This window comes from Dermacentor albipictus, unplaced genomic scaffold (assembly GCF_038994185.2).
Source record: "Dermacentor albipictus isolate Rhodes 1998 colony unplaced genomic scaffold, USDA_Dalb.pri_finalv2 scaffold_24, whole genome shotgun sequence".
Taxonomy (NCBI): domain Eukaryota; kingdom Metazoa; phylum Arthropoda; class Arachnida; order Ixodida; family Ixodidae; genus Dermacentor; species Dermacentor albipictus.
In genome coordinates, this window is record NW_027225578.1 from 5,070,437 (window position 1) to 5,093,553 (window position 23,117).

Genomic DNA, 23,117 nt, shown 5'->3' on the forward strand with positions numbered 1-23,117 from the left:
CGGAAAGCTTGTAAAAGTCATGGTAATGACACTAAACAAATTTAAAAACCTTACATGTGAAAAAGCCATCAACAAACTACAAAGTGCCTCTCTGAACCAAACTAGTACAAAAAAGTAAGTCAAGACACTGAATCCTGCATGAAAAAATCGAACTAGTGAGTCAGTGTGTCATCATTCATGGACTATATACAGCTTGATAATTGGTCTTCCATGGAACAGACAAGTTGTGTGAGTAACCTTTATGGAATCTAGGAGAAAACAAAGGGGCGAAAATGGAGCAGTAAATGAGTTTCTTCCTCTTGCCACAATGTATGCATGCCATTAAGTATACACTACAAGTACCTTAGAACCTTAGCAAAATTGAAGATTAAAAGCATCCTGTAATACCACTTGTAAAGAGAAAACATGCTTAGTTGCTAGGCAATGCTGCCATAAACATTTGAGCGAATTATTATACTATCTGTGGATGGAGTAAGGAGCCTATAATTTTGTTCAAGAGACTGCCTGTAGTATGAATTTCTTGGAATCCCTGCCACTTTTCATGCATACGAATTCCTAAAAAACACAACAGTCATTGGTAGGATTTCTTTAGTTGTCATGATTAAGGAATGTTTCCAGTAGATGCAGAAAACAGAAAACAGAAAAACAGAATTGTTACTGACGAGGCAGTGGCATCCCATCCAGCAGCAGAGAACTATGCCGCTTGGCCAATGTGCTACCGGCCAACCTGAGCGACCATACCAGGTGAGAGCTCAGCGCTATGATAGACAGAGCGTGGCATCACTAAGTGTGACATACTAGAGTGTGAGAGGACCAATGAAAAGGCCATGAGGGTAAGGCAGGGGCAGCACTTCATTGACCACAACTCCACTCATGCAAGATGCATCCAAAATCTTTTTATATTAAAACACTCGTGAAGAAATGCACTTTAAAGAGGCCCTGAAACACTTTTCTAACTAATCATAGAATGAATTACTTAAGGGAAAATGAGACATCCACCCAGTCGTAGCAATTGCTACAAAGGAAACTCATACCGGTTCCTAGAAAGAAAAGCCTCGCAGTTGAAGAAAAATTTGGCCTGGTCTGGGACTAATTTTCCCTTAACTGCTTCTCTCCACCTTGCGGGTTTCCGCAGAACTATTATGTCAATCACAGAATAACCTCGTTTTTAAAATATGTCGACCTACAAATCTCGTGCCACAATATTTGTTAAATCCAACTACAAGTGGAGTTATCGCACCAATACCTGGCTTTCTCTCTTTTCGCCTCCGCTACAGTTGCGCTGGAAGCTACACAGCAGAGGAGTCAAGACGGCAAAACCCTGGTCAAAAGTTGAGTGCCGCAGAAGCGAAAGATTTCGCTACAGCACCTCGTGATGGCCGCGGTAGACTATGCTATGCAGCACGCCGCTGCCATCTCGGAGGTCATGTGCAGCAGACCCAGCTACGCGTACCAAGATGAAATTATTTTTGTGTCTTTTTGAGATCGCAGAGATATATTTTTCTTTTATTTAATGCAAAATTATCAATTATGTGTTACTGAGAATGTTTTTGCGATCACGAAATAAGCCAATAGTGTTGGTGGACTAAGTGCTTTCGATGATGGCACTGCGGATTCGAGAGCAAGTGGCCGTTCACTGCTTTGGACATGACTGTAAATTCCCTGCTGCAAGCAGTTCAATAATATTTGGCTCACATGTTCACATGGCACGGTAGAATAAGAGAGGTGGCCAAACGAGCGCCACAAGCGCGTTGCCGTACCTCTCAAGTTTCTACAGCCAATGCCAGGTGGCCAAAGAGGTTTATCGGCTCAAAGACACACATCGCAAGCTTTCGTTGTGCTGTAAAAGGTTGGTTATTATCGCAATTTTTCTGGCTTTAAAATGCTGTTTATAATTTTACTAGTTTGTAGAGGCTGGCTATTGGCCTTGCCCACAAAAATAAGTATGTCAAGCTCTATAGTATTTGAAAGTTTCTAATTGGTGCGGGTAATCTCGACAAGACTGAATCAGAGCGGCAATCACAAGGGATGTGCATAAATTTTTCTGTAAGCATAAAATTTCTTACCAGCGCATGTAGAGTGTAAAAAAAAAGTTAAACATTTGGTTTTCATGTCATTGTGAGTAGCATTGGGCTTATGGACGTAGTCGATTTACGATTGCCTGGCTCAAACAATATTTCACTGTGCACTCACCAATTGTTTAATTATTGTTCAGCTCCATATAGAACAGAAAGAAAGTATGCAAAATAAAAGTAACAAAATATTTTATTGGCAGTTAACTTGTGAATACAATTACGCTATGCTAGAAACTGAATACTTTTCAAGGTTGCAGTGTACAATTAAATAAAATGCACCACGAAGGCACAATTGAGTGCACGCAGGAAAGTATATGAACACGAAATCTCCTACGCCTTTTGTTGCAAAGCACTAGTTCAAACCAGTTTTGATAGCTTCCTTAGTTTTTTGTCTTGTCCTCCGCTTTTCGATATTTTTCTTTTGCATACTGGCGCATTCTCACTGATACGTAGTAGTGCAGCAAATGAACCACAATCACTTCCTTGTGATCACAGCATGCAAATGCAAATGTATTGATTACGTATATATATGTATCTGTATTTTGATTAACACGACAACAGTACTTCTGGGAAGACAGTAAATACTCTTTCTGTATAGACACGTACATGCTAATAATTTTTCATTAATATTGTAAAACGAAAGAAGAAACAGATGTACTTATTGATCGTGAACATATCAAAAATATAATCGTGTCAAACATGATTCATTTGACAATGATGCATTAGTCACCACATAGTTCTCAGAACCAATCTGTATCCAGCAAACTAAAGAAATAAACAATTAAATAAACAAGGAATAAACGACGTGTGTGAAGTCATGCGTAAATCCGCGAGAAAAGTCCGTTTTAGGCGACGGTAACTATTCAGTGTGATTGAAGATCTGTCTGGTGTACGGCACTACATTGCGGAGCTCTTTCTCAAACGTCAGAGATGTAAAAATACAGTTTGAATGCTTGCGAACGCCCGCCGCGTACGTACTTTCAAGTATGGTGCAGCGGAGAAATGGGCCCAGACTACCCTGCTGCCACCTTGCACAAAGCGGCCGCAACTGAGAGCCGTCACGTATTGCGCGGCACATCGGTGAAGCGGTGCCGTTTGGCCACCTCTCCTATTCTACCACCATGTTCACAGGAGCCTCTACGATAGATTGGCAACGTTTCTTTACTATGTTCAAAAAGTTTTTCAGATCCCCTTTAACATGAATTCTGGGGTTTTACATGCCAAAACCACAATTTGATTATGAGGCACGCTGTAGTGGGGGAATCCAGATTAATTTTGACGACCAGTGGATTTTTATAACGTGCCCCAATGCATAGAGCATGAGCGCTTTGCCATTTCGCCCTGTAGTGTCCATGTATGGCACTCTTTGGAATGAAGGAAGGCAACCCTGGGGTTCAAGGGAGCTTCCAAGATGGCTGCAGTTCCGTTGAAATAAATGTGTGTGTGTTCCCAACAGAATCGGTCGTAATCAGTCTCAATACTCGAGCTACCATACGTTTCAATGGCGACCAAGATGCGTCTGAACTTCGTGAAGGCTGCCAAGCAACGATTTTAAGCAGAACGAAGATACTAACACACATTGTCGAAGCTTCTACTTTGCGGTATGGCGCACAACATGTTTCCATCGTTCCCTTTCTTCAACGCGCGTGCCACTGACGCCAACAACGTCGGCACCGAGTGGTTGAAGTGGGTGAAACGCTTCGAAAACTTCATCGTAGCCTGCGGTATCACAGCCGATGCCCGGAAGACGGCCATACTACTACACTACGTGGGGGAAGAAGTGTATGACATATACTGTGCACTACCCGATCCTCCCGCAGCCGCAGCTGCGTCTACCATTTCAAGCACCGGTGGCTCCAGTAACGCAACCCCTCTCTACACCGCAGCACGTAGGAAGCTCGATGACTATTTCGCACCTCGAGTAAACACTACCTTCGAGGTTTACCGCTTCCGTCAAGCCAAGCAAATGGAAAACGAGTTGCTCGACGCATTTTATGCCAGGCTACGAGAGCTTGTTAGGCACTGTGCTTTCGCCCATGACGACACCAAAATCAAGAATAAAATATTGCTGTCTACAACGTTGACACGTCTACGCCGGTATGCCATGAAGCATGACCTCGACTTGCAAGGAATTCTCAAACAAGGCAGGTTATTTGAAGAGGTCGAGCACGACATCTCTGTGATCGAGCAAGAAAGCCGGCAGTGTAAGGAAAACTCGGCGTCAGCGTCTACACTTGCAGTAAACTCCGAGCGCACTTCGCGACCTCATCAGCCGAAGCACCATGGGAAAGAGCCGTCACGGACTCGTGAGCCTCCGCCCATCAACGGGCAAACGCGACATGCTACAACTGCGGAAAACCATGGCCTCACAGTAAGGGACGCTCTAGTTGCCCCGCTCTCGGCAAACGGTGTACTGCGTGTCACAAAACTGGGCACTTTGCTAGTGTGTGTCGTTCAGCACACAAAGCCATACACGCAGTCGTGCGCGACAGCAGCCCTGACAGTGATGAACACGTTTTCATGACCTCCTCTCACTGTCACGCAGTCACGGGATCTCCACAGGTGGACATCAAACTTGATGGCGAGGACGTCCGTTTTACAATTGATACTGGCGCTACCGTGTCTGTCGTCGGTTCGAACAACTTAAAAAATCGTCTAAGCAAGGAAACGCTGTTCAAGACATCTAAGAAAGTATTTGCTTATGGGGCAAGTTCTCCTTTACCGCTACTTGGAAAGCTTGATGTTGTCATGACCTACAAGGAGAGCAGCAGCCATGAAACTCTCTACGTTGTGTCTGGAGACTGTGCACCACTGCTCAGTTTCTCTGCAGCTTCCCGTCTAGGACTAGTCCAGATCACGTATAGTGTGGGACAGGTTACCAACAGACTGGATCCGAGGATGGCCTACCCAGACCTCTTCAAGGGAATGGGCTGTCTAAAGGACTTCCAGGTGCACCTCCATGTTGACCCCAGTGTTCAACCAGTAGCCGAACCTCACAGACGCATTCCCTTCTCTATGCGAAAGCCACTGGAAAAAGAACTCGAAAGGCTACAGTCCCTTGGCATAATCGAAAAGACTGAAGGAACAACCCCCTGGGTATCACCAATTGTCGCAGTACCGAAGCCACATGACCCCGAGCACATTCGAATGTGTGTTGACATGCGCTGTGCCAACCAAGCTATCCAGCGTGAGAGACACGTCACACCCACAGTGGACGACATCTTTGTTGCTTTGAACGGCTCCATCTTATTCTCTAAACTCGATCTGAAAGATGGGTACCACCAACTCGAACTTGACGCATCATCCTGTGTGATCACCACTTTCTCCACACATGCTGGGCTCTTCCGATAAAAGAGACTCAACTTCAGAATCAACTCGGCAGCCAAAGTGTTTCAGGACACCATCCGTCAGGTTCTAACTAACATCCCCAACGTGCTCAACGTAAGCGATGACATATTGGTGTATGGAAAGACTGAGAAAGAACATGATAAGGCTTTGAAGGCCACATTGGAATGCCTACTTGCAAGTGGTCTCACACTGAACGTCAAGAAATGCAAGTTCTACCAACGAGAACTTACATTTTTCGGGCATGTGTTCTCCAGCAATGGTGTGCAACCGGACCCCACTAAGGTGTCTGCGATCTTGGGTGCATCACCACCTTCCAGCGCCACTGAAGTGAAGAGTCTCCTCGGGCTCGTTAACTACTGTGGTCGGTTCATACCCAACTTGGCCCACCTCACCCAACCACTCAGGAAACTCACGGCCAAAGGAGAGGACTGGTGTTGGACAGACATACAGCAAGACGCCCTGGATGAACTGAAGAGAAAGCTTTCTGAGGCCACAACTCTCGCCTACTTCGATCCAGGAAAGAACATCACACTCATTGTAGATGCTGCTCCTCATGGCCTTGGTGCCATTCTCACGCAGACACCCGGAAGTGAAACCAGAGTGGTAGCATATGGGAGTCGTGCTCTTTCTCCTGTGGAGGCACACTACTCTCGAATTGAACGGGAAATGCTGGCCGTGGTGTGGGGAATCGAGCATTTTCACATCTACTTGTATGGGACAGCATTCTGCCTACTGACAGACCACAAGCCATTGGTCAGCATTCTCAGCAACCCTCGCTCCCTGCCTTCAGCACGGCTGGAGCGTTTAGCACTTCGAATTCAACAATACACCTATGAAGTGCAACACACTAGTGGTCCAAGTAACCCATCTGACTACTTGTCCCGACACCCAGTAAACTCCACATCACCATATCGGTGCATGGAGTCTGTCGCCGAACAGTATGTGAACTTCATTGTGTCTCATAGCCTGCCTCGTGCCATGACCAGAGAGGAGGTAACCGAAGCAACGCTCGCTGACCCGGTGATGAACTCGCTCAAGAAAGCCCTAAAGCAACCCCAGCAAGGCAAAGATTGGAAGACCACAACTCTGATGCCCTTCTCTCGCGTTGCAACAGAACTGTCAGTTTCCAAAGAAGGCCTTGTGTTAAGAGGCACGCGGATAGTACTGCCAGCACAACTTCACACTAAGGCAGTGCATCTTGCACATCGAGGACACCAAGGCATTGTCAAGACAAAACAGCTGTTGCGTGAGAAAGTGTGGTTTCCAGGGATAGACTCTTTGGTGGACCAGACAGTTAAGAGTTGCCTGGCATGCCAAGCAAACACGCCAGTACACCATCGAGATCCCTTGCCAATCCAGGAGCTGCCTCGAGGCCCGTGGACTGAACTGTCGTTAGATTTTGCTGGCCCTTTCCCTGATGGCAAGTATGCCATGGCAGTGGTGGATGATTTCTCCAAGTACCCAGTTGTTAGCATCCTACACACTCTTGCAGTACCTACAGTCATCAAGCAACTGCGCACTGTTTTCGCTCAGTTCGGCTGTCCAGAAGTTGTAAAGTCAGACAATGGCTCACCATTTCAGAGTGAGAGTTTTGCAGAATTCGCCAGTGAGCTCGGGTTCAAGCATCACCGCATCACTCCACGGTCGCCAGAGGCTAATGGGGAAGCAGAAAGATTCATGCGCACCCTCAAGAAGTCTATACTCGCAAGTCGTGTCAGCCACTTGGATTGGACTAATGAGCTTCAGTCGTTCCTCCTGGCTTATAGGTCCAGACTCCATAGTTCCACAGGAAAATCTCCGTTTGAACTTCTGTTTGGGAGACCCATGAAGAATCTTCTACCGACACTTGTCGCTGGTACTCACAACTCGGCTCAGCATGAGGCCAGACAGAATGACACTAAAAGAAAAGCATACAACAAGTGGTACGTCGACACTCGGAGGCATACGAGCAACAACCAGCTGTGTGTGGGACAACAAGTCCTCTGTAAACAGGACAGGTAAAACAAGTTTTCGCCTTGCCATGACCCACACCAATACACAATCACCAAAGTCAATGGCTCCAGAATCACAGCATCCACAGATGGAGTGTCGATTTGTCGCAACTCAAGTTTCTTCAAAGATGCAAGCACAGTTCAAGTGGAATGACATCAGGACCCGACCGACAATGCCATATCTGGATGATGAAGCTGTGCCGTGTAACAGTGACCTTCCAACCCCCAGCATAGCTACTCCTAGCCAAGCCATATCAGCAGCTCCCAAGACCGTCTCACAGCGATACCCCCAACGATCCAGGCAACGACCTAGGCACCTGAAAGACTTCGTGTTTAAGCAAAACTGATTTTTCCTTCCCTGAGGGGATGATGTAGTGTCCATGTATGGCACCCTTTGGAATGAAGGAAGGCAACCTTGGGGTTCAAGGGAGCTTCCCAAGATGGCTGCAGTTCCGTTGAAATAAATGTGTGTGTGTTCCCAACAGAATCGGCCGTAATCAGTCTCAATACTCGAACTACCATACGTTACACGCCCCCACTAAAATGCGGCCACTGCTTCCAGGATTTGATACCACAGCCTCGTACTAAGCAGTGCAACACCATAGCCACTAAAACACCACAGCAGGTGCCCCCTTTAACATCAAATGGACTTACCCTCACAAACGTTGTCAATTTAATTTTCTCGCCATCGCATGGCATCACCAGAATCACAAAGCTTCCATACTAGCTTCAAATGCAGCAAGATCAGTGAATGCTACCACTCACTCTCCATGCTTCCACAGCCGTGTTCTACTACGCAAGCGACTACCGTGGAAATGTGCAACTGTGGTAGCCCTTTGCTGAGGCCATTTCAAGGTCAATGCTGTGTGACTGTAGCTAGTATGTGTGCACTCAGACCACCCTCCGTACGACTTACTGTTACCAGTAAACGAAACACCACCTTTCAATAAATTTCCTTTCAGCATAATCCTCATGACATGTGGTGCTGCTGTAGAGATATGTAGAGCAACAGACAACCTTCAGGGCTGTATCAACAGTCGAAGCTTCTCTGAGGAGTTCAGCTCATTTCCTACAGAAAGAGAGTGACAGCTAAATTGTCCACCAGCCCAAAGTGTCATTAGCTATACCTGCTTAAAAGAAACTTGACACACTCTTTTCCATATCTTTGCCATTTTAGTCCTTACTCCTGTGGAAAAAACACCACCAAACGATCTCAATGAAAGAATGCGGGCATTAATTAACTAAGTAATTCATTATGGTGTTTTAGTTGCCAAAACCACAATCTGATTATGAGGCACGCTGTAGTGGGGGACTCCGGAATAATTTGGACCACCTGGAGTTCTTTAACGTGCACCTAAATCTAAGTACGCAGGTGTTTTCACATTTCGCTTCCATCGAAATGTGGCCACTGTGGAATTCGATCCCGCGACCTCGTGCTTAGCAGCCCAACACTATAGCCACTGAGCAACCACTGCATGTGTGGGTGTTCATTAAGGGCTGTGCATCTGTGCTTCTTACTCGACCATAGGTCAAACAAGTTCGGAAACTCTTGGTCTAGTCAAGACAATGCACAGCACAGGACAAATTACAATGAATTGGAAAGGTCATGCACTGCACTTTGCCCTGTTCATTTAAACATTTGCTTTCCTTGTTGTGCTTAAGCTAGACATTCTAGACCCATGCAGTGGCACAACAAAGACGAGGATTGCTACATAGAGCTAACTAAAGTGACCTACAACACAGAGTAAATTACTCTAGAGCCAGAGCCTAAGACATCCTAACGATTTGTAGCAATGTTAAGAGCAGAAAGTGTACCATTTCAAGACCAATTGATATGCCCTTGGAACAGCATTAAATAATTTGTTGCACTTACCTTTCTCTTCCTGTGTCAGTAAAATAAAGCTCTTAGGCAGCACACCACTAAACCCCGTATATGATTTCAGCAGAAGGAACAGCGGGTGGCCTGCTTTTGTACATGCAGGCTAGTTGTACATGCAGACAAACACAGGGGTCTAAAAGGTACTGAGAGCAGTTTGTTCTATTAGTACCGAAGGAAAAAACACCACCATTTGCTGTACTTACTCAGTTCTAACGTCCACTTTCTCTTTACTGGAAAAATTCACTAAAATATGACCATGCACATTAGAAAAGAGTACAAAACCAAAACTACAATAGGTGACATCCAAGCCCTCCCCCTTCATCAATGTCAAGTTCAACCTTGGAAACCTCAAAGAGCAACAACAAGTGAAGCGTTCTCCACTCTGAAGCCCTCTCCACCTTCCCTTCAGACGCTGACATCACATGTTATTCAGAATTTACAGAAACTGTTCAAACTTGTATTCTATCGTGACACCTGCCTTTTTGTGTATACATGTTAACCACCCCTTATGTAATATCTTGAATGGAGTCTTTAAGGTAATAAAATGAAATGAAATGCAATAAACTTTCTCCTACTTGCGTTCAGTCGCTACGGCATTGCGTTACTGAGCATGAAGCCAAATTTTTCTATTCCTATCCATGATGACTGCATTCCAATGGAGGTAGCATGCAAAAACATGTGTGCTGTACTGTGGGTGTCCGTAAATTAACCCCAGGTAGTCAATATTCATAGAGAGCCGTCCCCTACAGCATTCCTCATAACCCGTTGAGCAGTTTTGGAACACTAAACCACACAATTTATACAGTAGAACCTCGTTGATACGTTCCCGTTACGTACATTTTCCGGGTGCCAACATTCGCAATCGAGAACATAAAAAATGACCCAATAGAGTTACACTCATTTTTACAGCTTCATACGTTCCCGGAAAACATGATTTTTCAGCACCAATGTTCAAGTACGTCGCCAAACTGCGATCATGTGATACACTTTCCAGCCGCTAGAAGATCCCATGTAAACAAGAAAATGTGTGAAGTGCATGCGATCGAGAACAGTATATAGCTGGCCCCCGCAGAAGCTTCACAATACTCGCCTGCTCATCTCACGTGAATACGCCGGTGTGCACTCACACAGTTTCTCATTTCGGTACCAGCAAATCTGCTTTGGCATTGTCGCATGTGGCATTCACAGCTACCACTACCAATCCTATTGCAATAAGCACCTTCGCCCATCTGTTTCACAGCACGTGGTACCGTCGGAAGCATAGCGTGCACATTTAATAGGTGGCAAACGAAATCCGCCACTGTTCCCTGCCGCAGACTGCGATCGTATACGTTTTCCGACGGCTAGAGCTCATGTGAACAAGAAAAGGTGTGAGGCACACACGATAGAGAACAGCATATGGTCAGCTGTCTCACATGAGACGGCACGCACAGATTCTTATTCCGGTGCCAGCAAATCTCTGACTGGGTTGTCGCACACCACATTCACAGCTATCACCGCCAAACCTATTGCGATAAGCATCTTCACCTATCTGTTTTACAGCGCGTGGTGCATAGTGCCATTGGCAGTGTACTGCATGCTTTAAGTAGGTGATAATCCAAACGCACCGCCGTTCCCTGCTGGAAGTGGCGCAGTGTCGGCACCACGTTTCGCTATGGCGGCATCCAGCGTCGTGCAGCAGCTCGATTTCATTTCGGTTTCGCGTCGCCTTCTTAAAACACTATGCAATAGGGAAAACAACAAAACGAGTCTCATGCCGTTGGAGCACCACCAGCTCGACATGCGTCGGCGTCTCGTGCCGCAAAGATCCGCGCGACGGTTTGCACTACATAGATGTCAACAAGAGTTGAGTCTGTCAAATTTTTTCAGTTACTTCGGATCGTATGTTTTCCCGGTTAGTATGTCTTTTTTCGCGCGGCTTTTTCCGAAACTTATGAATGAGGTTTTACTGTATTTAATTTTAAGATTTGTTTTCTAGGTGAGAACAAATCACTATTTCTCTCTCTTACCACAAAAATCTGGTGAAGAAGTGAAAAGTGTTGCGTTTTGCATTTCATGGATTATGAAAACTGGGATGGAGTGCATTACAATTGAGAGCACATTAGAATCGAGTAGATACGATACTTTAAGTACAAGTAGCTGCACAAATCTATTACAGACAAAATGCCTTGTATTAGCTTGACTAAGTTTTTGAATCTGCGAAGCTAGTTTCCAAGTCCTTGCACATTACACACACACACACTAATGCCTTCATAACAAGCGAAATAATAATTAGCAACTAATATTTGGGGAGGGTTTTGCCTGCTAAGCAAGGTTTCACTATTTTCTGCGTGCATTTGCTGCATGTTCAAATGCTATTGCCAAGCATAAGCAAGCAGCTCTCAAGCAATATCCACTGCAGTAGCTTAATAGCTATGGCATTGCGCTACTGAGCTTGAAGCTGCAGGTTCGATCATGGCCACAACAGCGGCATTCCAACGGGAGTCAAATGCAAAAACACTTGTGCGTCGTGCATCAAATAACCCAGATGGCCAAAATCAATAAGGTGGTGCCTCATAATCAGATCACAGTTTTGGCACTAAAACCACGGAATTTCATTTTTTTTCTAACTCTGAAGCAAAATGCACTGATGTGTTATCTGTAGTGTCCTTTTGGCGTAGGTCTTGGTGTAGTCAAATAGCTTATTTATCACAGAAACAAGCACCTTTTGCGCAATGTCCAATGTACATATATACCCCATATTTATTCTGAATTTTAACAAAATAAATATATTGGAGCTGGCGTAATGTGCATTAATAAGGCATTTAGGATAAAAATGAAACTTATTTAATTTATTTTTAATATAATTGCTTTGTCTGTGTGCACGTAGCATTACAGAGCTGTTTCTATCATTTCCACTCGCAACAGGTGTGTGTTTAATGTGCTGCAAGCTAGCAAGACAAAGAAGATCATGGCAATGGGGCACGTCAAGAAGATTACTCCCTGGTACGTGAGCAACCAAACCCAAGTACTAACAGAGAGGACATCCACAGGTTTCTTTACTTCTAATAAGCAAAATCTCTCCTGCCTCTGCTCAAACTTGCGAATTGGCAAAAGCTTACGTGTTACTAGTGGAATGACAGATTTCTCCAGCTATCATGTCAGCCTGGCACTCTCTACAAAATAATAGGACAAATTGCTCTCTTTCAAGTCGGTTACCTTTTCCAGGCCAGTTCGTGGGATGGTTGCAGAGAGGTCAGCAGCAATCTGGTCAACAAGGCGCTTGACAGTCACCACAAATCCTTCAAGGTCACGCGAGTCACTGTCCAAGCGTTTTTTCTTCATCACCAGGTTCATTATGTACTGGCGGGATTTCTTGCAAGTGTCCAGGAGCCACGACATGGACTTGCCCTGTACAAAGCAGCAGTGGTAGCTGTTTCCATGCCATGCAGTGATTTGATACTTTACAGACATGACCGTAATTGCATTATCGACATGCCTCGCTTATTGCTTTGCAATGCTCAAACCTGATCAGAGGCCCCTTATGAGCTGAGGATAACCTACATAACTGCTGTAAAAATGCAAAAAGTTATTCATTTCCTGGAGAAAAACTGAGAATCAAAACTTTCCAAGCAATACAGGATTGCAACGAAGTACAGTGTGGTCCATTATTAAACTGAGACACTCATTGGTCTTCAAGACAACATAACTTGAATTTCTTCAGTTTCAGAGGGCAAAAAGTATTTGATTTTATTCAAAAGACGTTCTCAGGGTAAAAACTTTTCCAGGCCTTCACATAAGAACTGAGCTGTAATTGGTGCTGGCATACTAATTTGATGTATGTGTCGACTACAGTACCAATGTTACAGATAGCTAGCAAGATTCTTGTTACGCTACGAGGGCAGACTCCCAAGCATGCACAACAGTTTGTTTCGTTCTTGTACAAAATTAGCAAGCACCAAACTTCATGCTAAAATTTTCCAATTTAAATTCAATATGCAGCTTCTTTTTTCTTCATTTGATTCAATATTCAACTTCATTTGAAATCTACTATTCAGTATTTACACATCCCTAAAAACAGGTCTGTTACTGAAAATAGCACACACGTGAGCTTTATTTATGTCTAGGTACAAAGTATTCAGGCTGCATCCATCTTTCTAAAACTACCCAGCTGGTGCTGTGCTGTCACGGCATGTGCTGTCAATAATTTAATGCATGCTGAGCGAACTGTGTTAATCTTTAACACCTCCGTCTTTCTTTTATGCAGCCCTGTGAGCCATGGTGCTCAGCTGCGTGAGTGATTGTGTTCACCGACCACACTACAATAAGAGTCGCTGACCGATAATTCAGACTCTGCAGACTGTGTAAAGATCCAAATAATCAGGTAATGAAAATAATGAATTCACCACAAAATAAGTGCCGCAAGTTCACAAGTGACTAAACAAAGCTTGCCAACCACCTTTCTAGAAGACACATATACGCAGATTTGCTACAAAATAGGCATCTTTATTTCGCAGGTGTCTAAAAACTTTTATTCATAGATTGTTGCACGCACATCCACTGCATGCAACCTGTATTTTGACCATTGCCTTGCTGCCACTACATACAGACGAAATTATGGTACATGAACCAAATGTCCAGCCCCGGTCAACAGAGGTTGACCGTGTTTCAACAGCTGAATGATTGCAGATCTGAATGATCACAGTCAATGTCTGGCACTTCTCGCTCCATCGCTAACCTTGTCGGTGGTGTTGGCGCCATTTGTAGCTACTTGATGGCTAAAAAGTTTATAACAGCAACCATAGTTTTTCACAATATTGCCTAGAGGGAAAAGTGGCAGTGTAATGCTGTTGTATGCATAGGAACTGCTGGATGTGGTGGCTTCAAATCCGCATCGTTCTTGGAGAGCCAGGACAACTTGAAGGTGTGCCTTACTAGCACCATTCTGTCTGTAACAATGGCTCATTTTCTATTAAAAGAGCAAGTAAAAGGCAGTTTTAACTTAAATCTTACACAAAAACTCGTTTTATATGAATACGAAGACTTGAGCTTGGATGTAGAATTATATGAAATGTAAAAAGTATCAGCGAGTTGCTAAACTTCAAGGTCAGACAACAAAGTCCATGCTCGCTTTGCGACGGTTTGTCATCTGTTCTTGCTTTTGTTCACTTGATTATGCGCTGCAGGTAGATGTGTATGCAACAAATTACAGTTTTTACTTTTTTTCAGCAAGCAATTACATGTGGTTAGTTACGTTATTGGAGAAACAAGCTGCAACAGATGACGTAATTTTGAGAACCTGAATTTGGCACGAACTAGACTAGAATGTGTAGACCGATCAGCTTACTGTCCGTTGCCTACAATGTATTTACTAAGGTAATCGCTAATAGAATCAGGAAGACATTAGACTTCTGTCAACCGAAGGACCAGGCAGGATTTCGTAAAGGCTACTCAACAATAGACCATATTCACACTTATCAATCAGGTGATAGAGGAATGTGCGGAATATAACCAACCCTTATATATAGGTTTCATTGATTATGAGAAAGAGTTTGATTCAGTCTAAACCTCAGCAGTCATGGAGGCATTACGGAATCGGGGTGTAGACGAGCCGTATGTAAAAGTACTGAAAGATATCTATAGTGGCTCCACAGCCGCCGTAGTCCTCCATAAAGAAAGCAACAAAATCCCAATAAAGAAAGGCATCAGGCAGGGAGATACGATCTCTCCAATGCTATTCACAGCGTGTTTGCAGGAGATATTCAGAGACCTGGATTGGGAAGAATTGGGGATAAAAGTTAATGGAGAATACCTTAGTAACTTGCGATTCGCTGATGATATTGCCTTGCTTAGTAACTCAGGGGACCAATTGCAATGCATGCTCACTGACCTGGAGAGGCAAACAGAAGGGTGGGTCTAAAAATTAATCTCCAGAAAGCCAAAGTAATGTTTAACAATCTTGGAAGAGAACAGCAGTTTACGATAGGTAGCGAGGCACTGGAAGTGGTAAGGGAATACATCTACTTAGGAGAGGTAGTGACCGCAGATCTGGATCGTGAGACTGAAATAATCAGACAAATAAGAATGGGCTGGAGTGCTTTTGGAAAGCATTCTCAGATCATGAACAGCAGGTTGCCATTATCCCTTAAGAGAAAAGTGTATAACAGCTGTGTCTTACCAGTACTCACGTACGGAGCAGAAACCTGGAGGCTTACGAAAAGGGTTCTACTTAAATTGGGGACGACGCAACAAGCTATGGAAAGAAGAATGACGGGTGTAACGTAAAAGGATAAGAAAAGAGCAGATTGGGTGAGTGAACAAACGAGAGTTAATGACATCTTAGTTGAAATCAAGAAAAAGAAATGGGCACGGAAAGGACGGACATGTAATGAGGAGAGAAGATAACCGATGGCTATTAAGGGTTACGGACTGGATTCCAAGGCAAGGGAAGCGTAGCAGGGGGCGGCAGAAAGTTAGGTGGGCGGATGAGATTAAGAAGTTTGCAGGGACAACATGGCCACAATTAGCACAAGACCAGGGTAGTTGGAGAAGTATAGGAGAGGCCTTTGCCCAGCAGTGGGCGTAACCAGGCTGATGATGATGACAATAGAATGCCCAAGATTGCGTCACACAGCAGCCTTGCGGATGTAACGTTCAGATAGGCAAACCTGGTGGCTCAGTATCTGCTTCTTCGTGTTACCAGCTCCACCAGATGTTGGCCAACCTATAGAGTTCCCTAAAATATACTAGCGGAAGCTCTGGCGCTGCAATTGTTGAGCCACCATGGGAATGATGGGAAGTACATACATTTGTCTGATCTTCGTGCTTGTGGATTCGGACGTCCTTGTGGATTAATTTATGCTCTGTATGCCTTCATTGTAAATTTCAGAGCCATCTATAAAGTGCAGAAGATGCTGCAAACATGCATAATCGCTGCTAATTGCAACAGTTCAGCTTGTCGAGCTGGCTAAATAGAAACGCACCAAGCATCTAAAGGCACTGACTTGCCTGTGAAAAATTTATAAGAGCGTTATATGCCGCTTATCCATGCATGCGTCCGCAGGGTGATGGTTTCAATATCGAGCTTCTGTGCTAAAGGTTCTGTGTTCAAATCCTACCATGGGATAACTTTAATAATGTGTACTCAATTATTTATTATGCAGTACATTTCATTTCATTACTGTAAATATTCACGGAGGGTGTAACATGAGGGGTGGCAACAAGTATTCAGATGACTTACAGTGTTCGATACAATGAAAAGTGATTTGTAATAATTCCCACGAAAGTGGATGAAGACGTAATGACAGCACTGTCGTTGGGATAGGTCATTCCAGTCTGCTGCAACACGGGAAAAAATGAGGTGGCAAAAGTGACAGTGCGGCCACATGGCCGGGAAACTTCAAATGAATGACGCGTGCGGTAAGATATGCGAGCTGGCGGGACAATGTAGGGTGTGCAGCATAGTGCATTGCGGAAAAAGTTGTAAAATAAGCAAAGACTGACAATATGGCGACGGAGTGAAAGTTGTAATAAACCCAATTCCGCTTTCAAGGATGGTACACTGATGTCGTATGAATATGAAGAGTGAATAAATTGGGCTGCTCTGTTTTGAAGCAATTCAAGTGCACTAATAAGGTAAGCGTGATGTGGATTTCGAATGGGTGATGCGTATTGTAATGTTGATACGAGAAGAGTTCTGCATGCTAATAATTTCATGTATTGAGGGGCATGGCAGAGATGACGCAAGAATCCAAGCGTTTTATTAGCAGACAAAATTACATTAGTAATGTGCAGGGCCCAGGACAAATTCTTAGACAGGGTGACACCTAAGTATCTATATGATAGGATAGACTGTACAGGCATATTGGCTATTGCGTATCGGAAATGAAGCGAATGATGGCGGCAGTGGCAAGACAGGCATTTACATTTAGTATCAGGATTAAGTTCCATTAACCAATCGTCTCGCCATTTCTTAATGCTGTTAAGGTCATCCTGAAGCATTTCTTGGTCAGCGGTATGAGCAACAGTGTGATAAATCACGCAGTTGTCGGCAAAGATGTGTATATTAGACAATAATTTGGTCAGTAAATCATTAATGAAAATTAAATATCGGAGCAGACCTAGTACCGACCCCTGGGGAACGCCGGATATTACAGGTAGGGTAGGGGAATTGCGATCGTTAATAGCAACAAACTGAGCAATTAATCAAGAATTCTTCGATCCATTTTAAGATTAAGATATTGGGCGAGATGTTCAAATAGGAAAGTTTCAGTAGTAAACGTTTATGTGTAACCTTGTCGAAGACTTTTGCAAAATCTAAAAAAAAATGTTGTCGGTCTGTTGGTTAGAATCGAGATTAGTATGCAAATCCTGAACAAAGATAAGCAGTTGCATTTGACATGCGAAACCTTTTCAAAAACCGTGTTGTGAAGAATGGAAAAAGTTGCTCGAGTCGAGGAAGTTCATAATACGTGTGTAGATGACGTGTTCCATGAGATTGCAGGGCACGCTAGTAAATGGGACGGTAATTAAAGGCTGAATCTTTGTTACCAGATTTGAAGACTGGAATGACCTTTCCGGTTTTCCAGTCATCTCGTGGTCGTCCAGATGAAAGTGACTGTGTGAAAAGTAGACATAGAAACTTGGCACAAATATCACTGGTGTTCTTAAGAACTTCCGAGTCAATAATATCAATGCCAGAAGCGGATAAAAGATTTAGGTTTTGAATTAGTAATAATATACCCAAAAATTGGAATGCGAGTGGTATCATTGCATGCTCGATTCCTAATAATGGCCTAGGAAGCGACGTTTCTGTTTAGTTAGTAAAAACGGATGAAAAAGCGGCGTTGAATAAGGCGGCGCACTCAGTGTCAGTGATGATTGGACCTGTTTCATCGGTCAGGGTTATCTCTGGTGTGTGATGCGGATTTACAATTTGCCAGAATTTCTTGGGGTTACTGGTAAGCATATTAGGTAGGTCCAAATAAAAAAAGCACGTTTGGTGTCTCGAATTCCAATCAGATATGTTTTTTTCAGCCTCCCGGTATTTCGCCCATGCGTCCCCTGTTCCCCGAGTCCTGGCCGAACGGTAAATACGTTTCTTCTTACTTTCCAAACGTTTCAGATCGTTATTAAGCCACAGCTTTTGTGAAACACGAAAACTGAACTCGGGAATACATTTGTTAATTAGACTGTCAAGTTTATTTTTGAACAATGACCAATTTTCGCAAATGCTTCGAGAATAAAAACTAGGAGCAAAACTTCATAAAATGCACTAAGTTCATTATTTATCATCACATAGTTTCCTTTGTCATAAAGGCGAATAGTTTTGTTATATTTTGGGCGCTGGACCGGTGTGAGCTGAAAGCTAGCATGAATGACTTTGTGGTCGCTAATCTCAGGGAGGTATGTAATTGGCTGAACGCTATCTGGTATATTAGTTAGAAGGAGGTCTAAAGTGATTGCACAGTTTTGTGTAATTGTTGAAAATGACAAGTTTACAAAATCACGAAGCCATTTGAAGACAGAAGGACGAAGTTTAGGCAAATCCATGCACTTCCCATAATTCCTATGCTGGCTCAACCACTCCCATTTCATTCACTAGAGTTCCCTCTAGTGAATGTATAGGGGGTTCCAGCAAGTACAGACGTGTGCACAAGTAAAAGAAATGCGCAGGACAACTCTGGACTTACAACTGAAATTTACTGCGAATACATTCCACAAATCTCCGCCACGCATGTGTAGAAAACCAAGAACAGTAACAAGGTTTACAGTGAAAGATCAACACAAAAAAACACACAAAAAAAGCCTGACCAGACCTCCTCCCTACAAGGCATACAACACTTGGATTAAAGCGATACATTTAAAAACTGAAGTTTATTATCCGTGAGATGGACCAAAGGTTCCCTCACACATATATGTGCACCCATCTTTCTGGTGCAGAATGCTTCGCTTATTTCTCTCTCCAGTTTACTGCGCTCTCTCTCCAGAATCGATGCACTATCAAAAACTGGTTGGCATTCATGTTTTTTGCAATGCAAGGGCAAGTTCCCTCCTGTACCAGTAGGAAGCATATAGCGATGCTCACCTATGCGATTCCCTCTAGTAATTATTGTATGAAACTCTATGGGCCAACCAACTGAACCAGTGCTAGTTCTGTCTGCAAACGCATGTCTGCATAGCAAAGGCCACTTAGGACGTTAATGCCAAGCTATCACCTACGGTTGATTTTTACAACTTTCCATTGGCGTGTCCAGGAGGGTCTTCTTCAAATTCCAGCAACAAAGACACGCTGTGTGTCATAGAGGAACCAGATGCTGAGTAACGACAATCCTGCTCACAAGATGTCTGCACATTACAACACCGCTCTGCCTCACAGCCCACACATCCAGCAAGTTTTCGGTGTCACTGCTGCTGTCTTGACAAAAACAAAGGAATATGACAGATCTGTCAAGAAATATATAGAGCTGCAGAGGAACGCACTGAATGTGCCAGGCTGGCTCATTCTGTATATGGTACCTTTGCAATGTTATTAAAAGTTTGGAGTAATGTAGAAGCAATCAATTGCTCTTGAGTAATTCCTCAATTACTTTCATGGGGCAGTAATAGGTAACTGTTATCTATTGCATTTTTGATTGCATTGTAATCGTAATCGGTTACTTTTTTCTATAATGTGCAAAAGACTGACTACAGGTCAGTAAACATCATCGAAAGATGTAATACAGGTGAATGGAAAACTTTTACAAAGATTTTATTTTAAGAATGCATTGTCTGTGCAGCCATTCATGTTTTAAGCCAAGCCTCACTGAACATCGGCCAACACAAGCCTCACACACCCATTCACCATCATTTCTATACCGGCACAGAGCTCACTAGGAAACTCCCACAGGCGGTGGCACCATATTTCCCTCTAGGTACCGTATTTACTAGAATCTAACGTACACCTTTTTTCCGGTAAAACGGGCCCAAAAATTGCATGTGTGCTGGAATTGAGTATGACCCTAAATACACATTACCATATCGCCATTGGCATTCGAAAAATGGCTGCCTCGTAGGTGCTTCTAGCCTAGCTGCCGTAGCTTCCTCCATGTGCATACCTCCTCATTGTACGTGTAACCAGGCGCTGGTGTAACCTAGTCTACCGCCTGTCTTCCCATTTACTGCATTTATTCAATCAGCATGGAAGCACCAACTGCGAAAAGATGGCGAGTCCACCATGATGCCGCATTTAAAAGGAAAGTTATGTGCGCGGGGACGGATGGAAATCGGGCAGCATCACTGACGTTTGGAGTTCCCAAAACTTGCGTGTGGGACTGGCTCAAACAGAAGAATATTTTCACCAGCAAAGCAACAAGGAAGGGTTTCAGTGGACCGAAGCAAGGCCGCTTCGCCGAAATAGAAGAGCTGCTCGTGGAATACGTGCAAGAGCAGCGAGCGGCACAGCGGCCTGCAATGACCGATCTGAGTGGAACTACTGAGTGGGCACGGTGGCAACACATGAGTTATATGCTCAAACAAGTTTCTGCTTTTTCCACAGGCGCTTCTCATCTGTGCTTCCTTCCATGGAAGTGCACGGAGCATGCACCTGACCGATCCGGCTGCTGCTGCTGATTCTGCCGAATTGGAACCTCGCCTGTGGATTACCGACAACCTCGACACCAGGAACCATAGTGAAACATTGCCGTGGGAAGACCGTAGAAAGCAAGCATCGCTGCCGGCAGCATCCAGTGGGCAAGGCGGCAACGCATGGGCTATGTGCTCAAACAAGTTTCTGCTTTTTCATAGGCACTTCTCATCTGTGCTTCCTTCCATGGGAGTGTACGGAGCATGCGCCTGACCGATCCGGCTGCTGCTGCTGATTCTGCTGAATTGGAACCTCGCCTGTGGATTATGGACAGCCTCGACACCAGGAACCACAGTGAAACAATGCCGTGGGAAGACCGTATAAAGCAAGCACCCTTGCCGGCAGCATCCAGTGGGCAAGGCGGCAACGCATGAGCTATGTGCTCAAACAAGTTTCTGCTTTTTCAACAGGTTAGGTAGTTCATACTCGTGCTATAGGAGTGACAATCGCTTTCTCGTAGTGCTGCTATGCCCACGGGTGTTTTCTGCTTTTGCATCACTGTGTCTGCTGCTGTCGGGAGACGTTGAGACAAATCCTGGACCTGAATTAAAAGTACTTGTGCAAGGGTTGTGTGAAGGCCAAAAGGCAATTCAGGCCAACCTAAGCGGCCTAAGCGAGAGACTTAAGGCCCTGGAAGACATTGTACAGCTTTGCAGGGGCCAAGCAGCAAGTCTTGCTGAGCTAAAAGAGACAAACGAGAGGCTGAATTCAGCTTTGGAAAAACAAAGAAAAACTTGCTGGTTTAGAAGATAGAATGCGGCGAAACAATCTAATGGTGTTTGGAATATCGGAGAAGAGCAATGAAACTTCAGAAAAACTTGAAAAAAGAAGTAGTTGAACTATTCAAGAGAAAGCTCGGTCTTAACTTGAAAACAATAGAGCGGATGAACAGAACCGGAAAGCCACATAAGAACAAATCCACAGAAAAAAACCTTGACGCTTCGTCCAGTAATACTGAAGCTTTATGATTATAGGGAAAAAGAAAAGATTTTTCAAAACTGCGCAAAACTGAAAGGAAGTGGTATTTCTGTTGGCGACAACTATTCAAAAGAAACACTGAATAAGTGCAGGCTACTCTGGAAGCCTGCGTTGAAAGAAAAAGAAAAAGGCTTGCGCGTGCGCCTGAACCGCAACAGGCTTACTGTAGATAACAATCTCTACGTATGGGATTATACCAAGAATAGCTGTGTCAGGATACAGAAATTGACACACTCAATACTACACCGACAGATAGTAACCATTGAACCGATACAGCCTTCCAGGAAACAGTCTTTCGACTTATAAACCTTAATGCTCGAAGCCTCACGAATAAAGTTGGCGATATAGAACATGTGCTAGCCAGTTATGATCCCCATGTAGTTATTGGTAGCGAAACATGGCAGCGACTAGAAATACAAGATAGCGAGTTGTTACCTCCAGGTTTTAAGATAATATGTAACGATAGAGAAACTAGAGGAGGAGGAGTTGCAATCATAATACAAGAAGATACTGAATGTGTAAGGATGAACGGTCTCCCTAATCACAAGAGCGCTTGGTGCAAAATCAAACTGGGAACTACTTCAGTCGTAATAGGAGTGATCTATAGATCCCCTAATGCATCGATTGAATATTTAGAGGTCATCCAACACTACTTAGAAAAACATTAGGTGCGAAACCAAAAGGTAATAATTGCCGTGGATTTTAACTTGCCAGGGGTTGACTAGAACTCGATTACTACAGAGTCATGGGAACGAGCTCACTGCAAAGTGTTGCTCAATATTGCTTTCGCCAACGATTTAACACACCTGGTACAGGAAAGCACTCGAAAAACGGTAACAATGCAGTCCATATTGGACTTAGTATTTCTTGATGGACGGTTTGAAAATTATCAGGTGGCAGTTGAAGCTGGCATATCAGACCATCAACTTATCTTTGTACAAATTAAAACCAAGGTTCCTGCAACAAATCTTCAAGAATGCACTACCCTCGTCCCCAATTTTGATAAAGCTGACGACACGAGCATCATTGATTATTTGTCGTTTCATCTAGACAGTCTGAGCTCTGACGATGCCCTCAATGTGTTGTGGGCAGGATTCAAAACCATTATTTTGCACTACGTAAACTCATTCGTACCATTAAGGAAAAAAAGAAGAAATCAACGTAATCCCTGGATAATGCGAGAGATTGTTCGACTGAAGTGAAGAATAGGAAGACAAAGGAAAGTAAAAAATTGTGGAAAGATA

General features: G+C 44.0%; 1 protein-coding gene across 3 annotated transcripts in view; it reads right to left on the bottom strand.

The window, feature by feature from the left end:
• LOC135909089 (uncharacterized) overlaps window positions 1-23,117 on the bottom strand; it is a 98,557-nt gene that overhangs the window by 4,243 nt on the left and 71,197 nt on the right. For all 3 annotated transcript variants that reach the window (XR_010566567.1, XM_065440924.1, XM_065440925.1), the window contains exon 5: window positions 12,492-12,683. Coding sequence is in view for 2 of the 3 variants with exons in the window: in XM_065440924.1 (XP_065296996.1) it covers window positions 12,492-12,683 (192 nt within the window). In the remaining variant the exon portion in view is untranslated. The remainder of the gene's footprint in view (window positions 1-12,491; window positions 12,684-23,117) is intronic.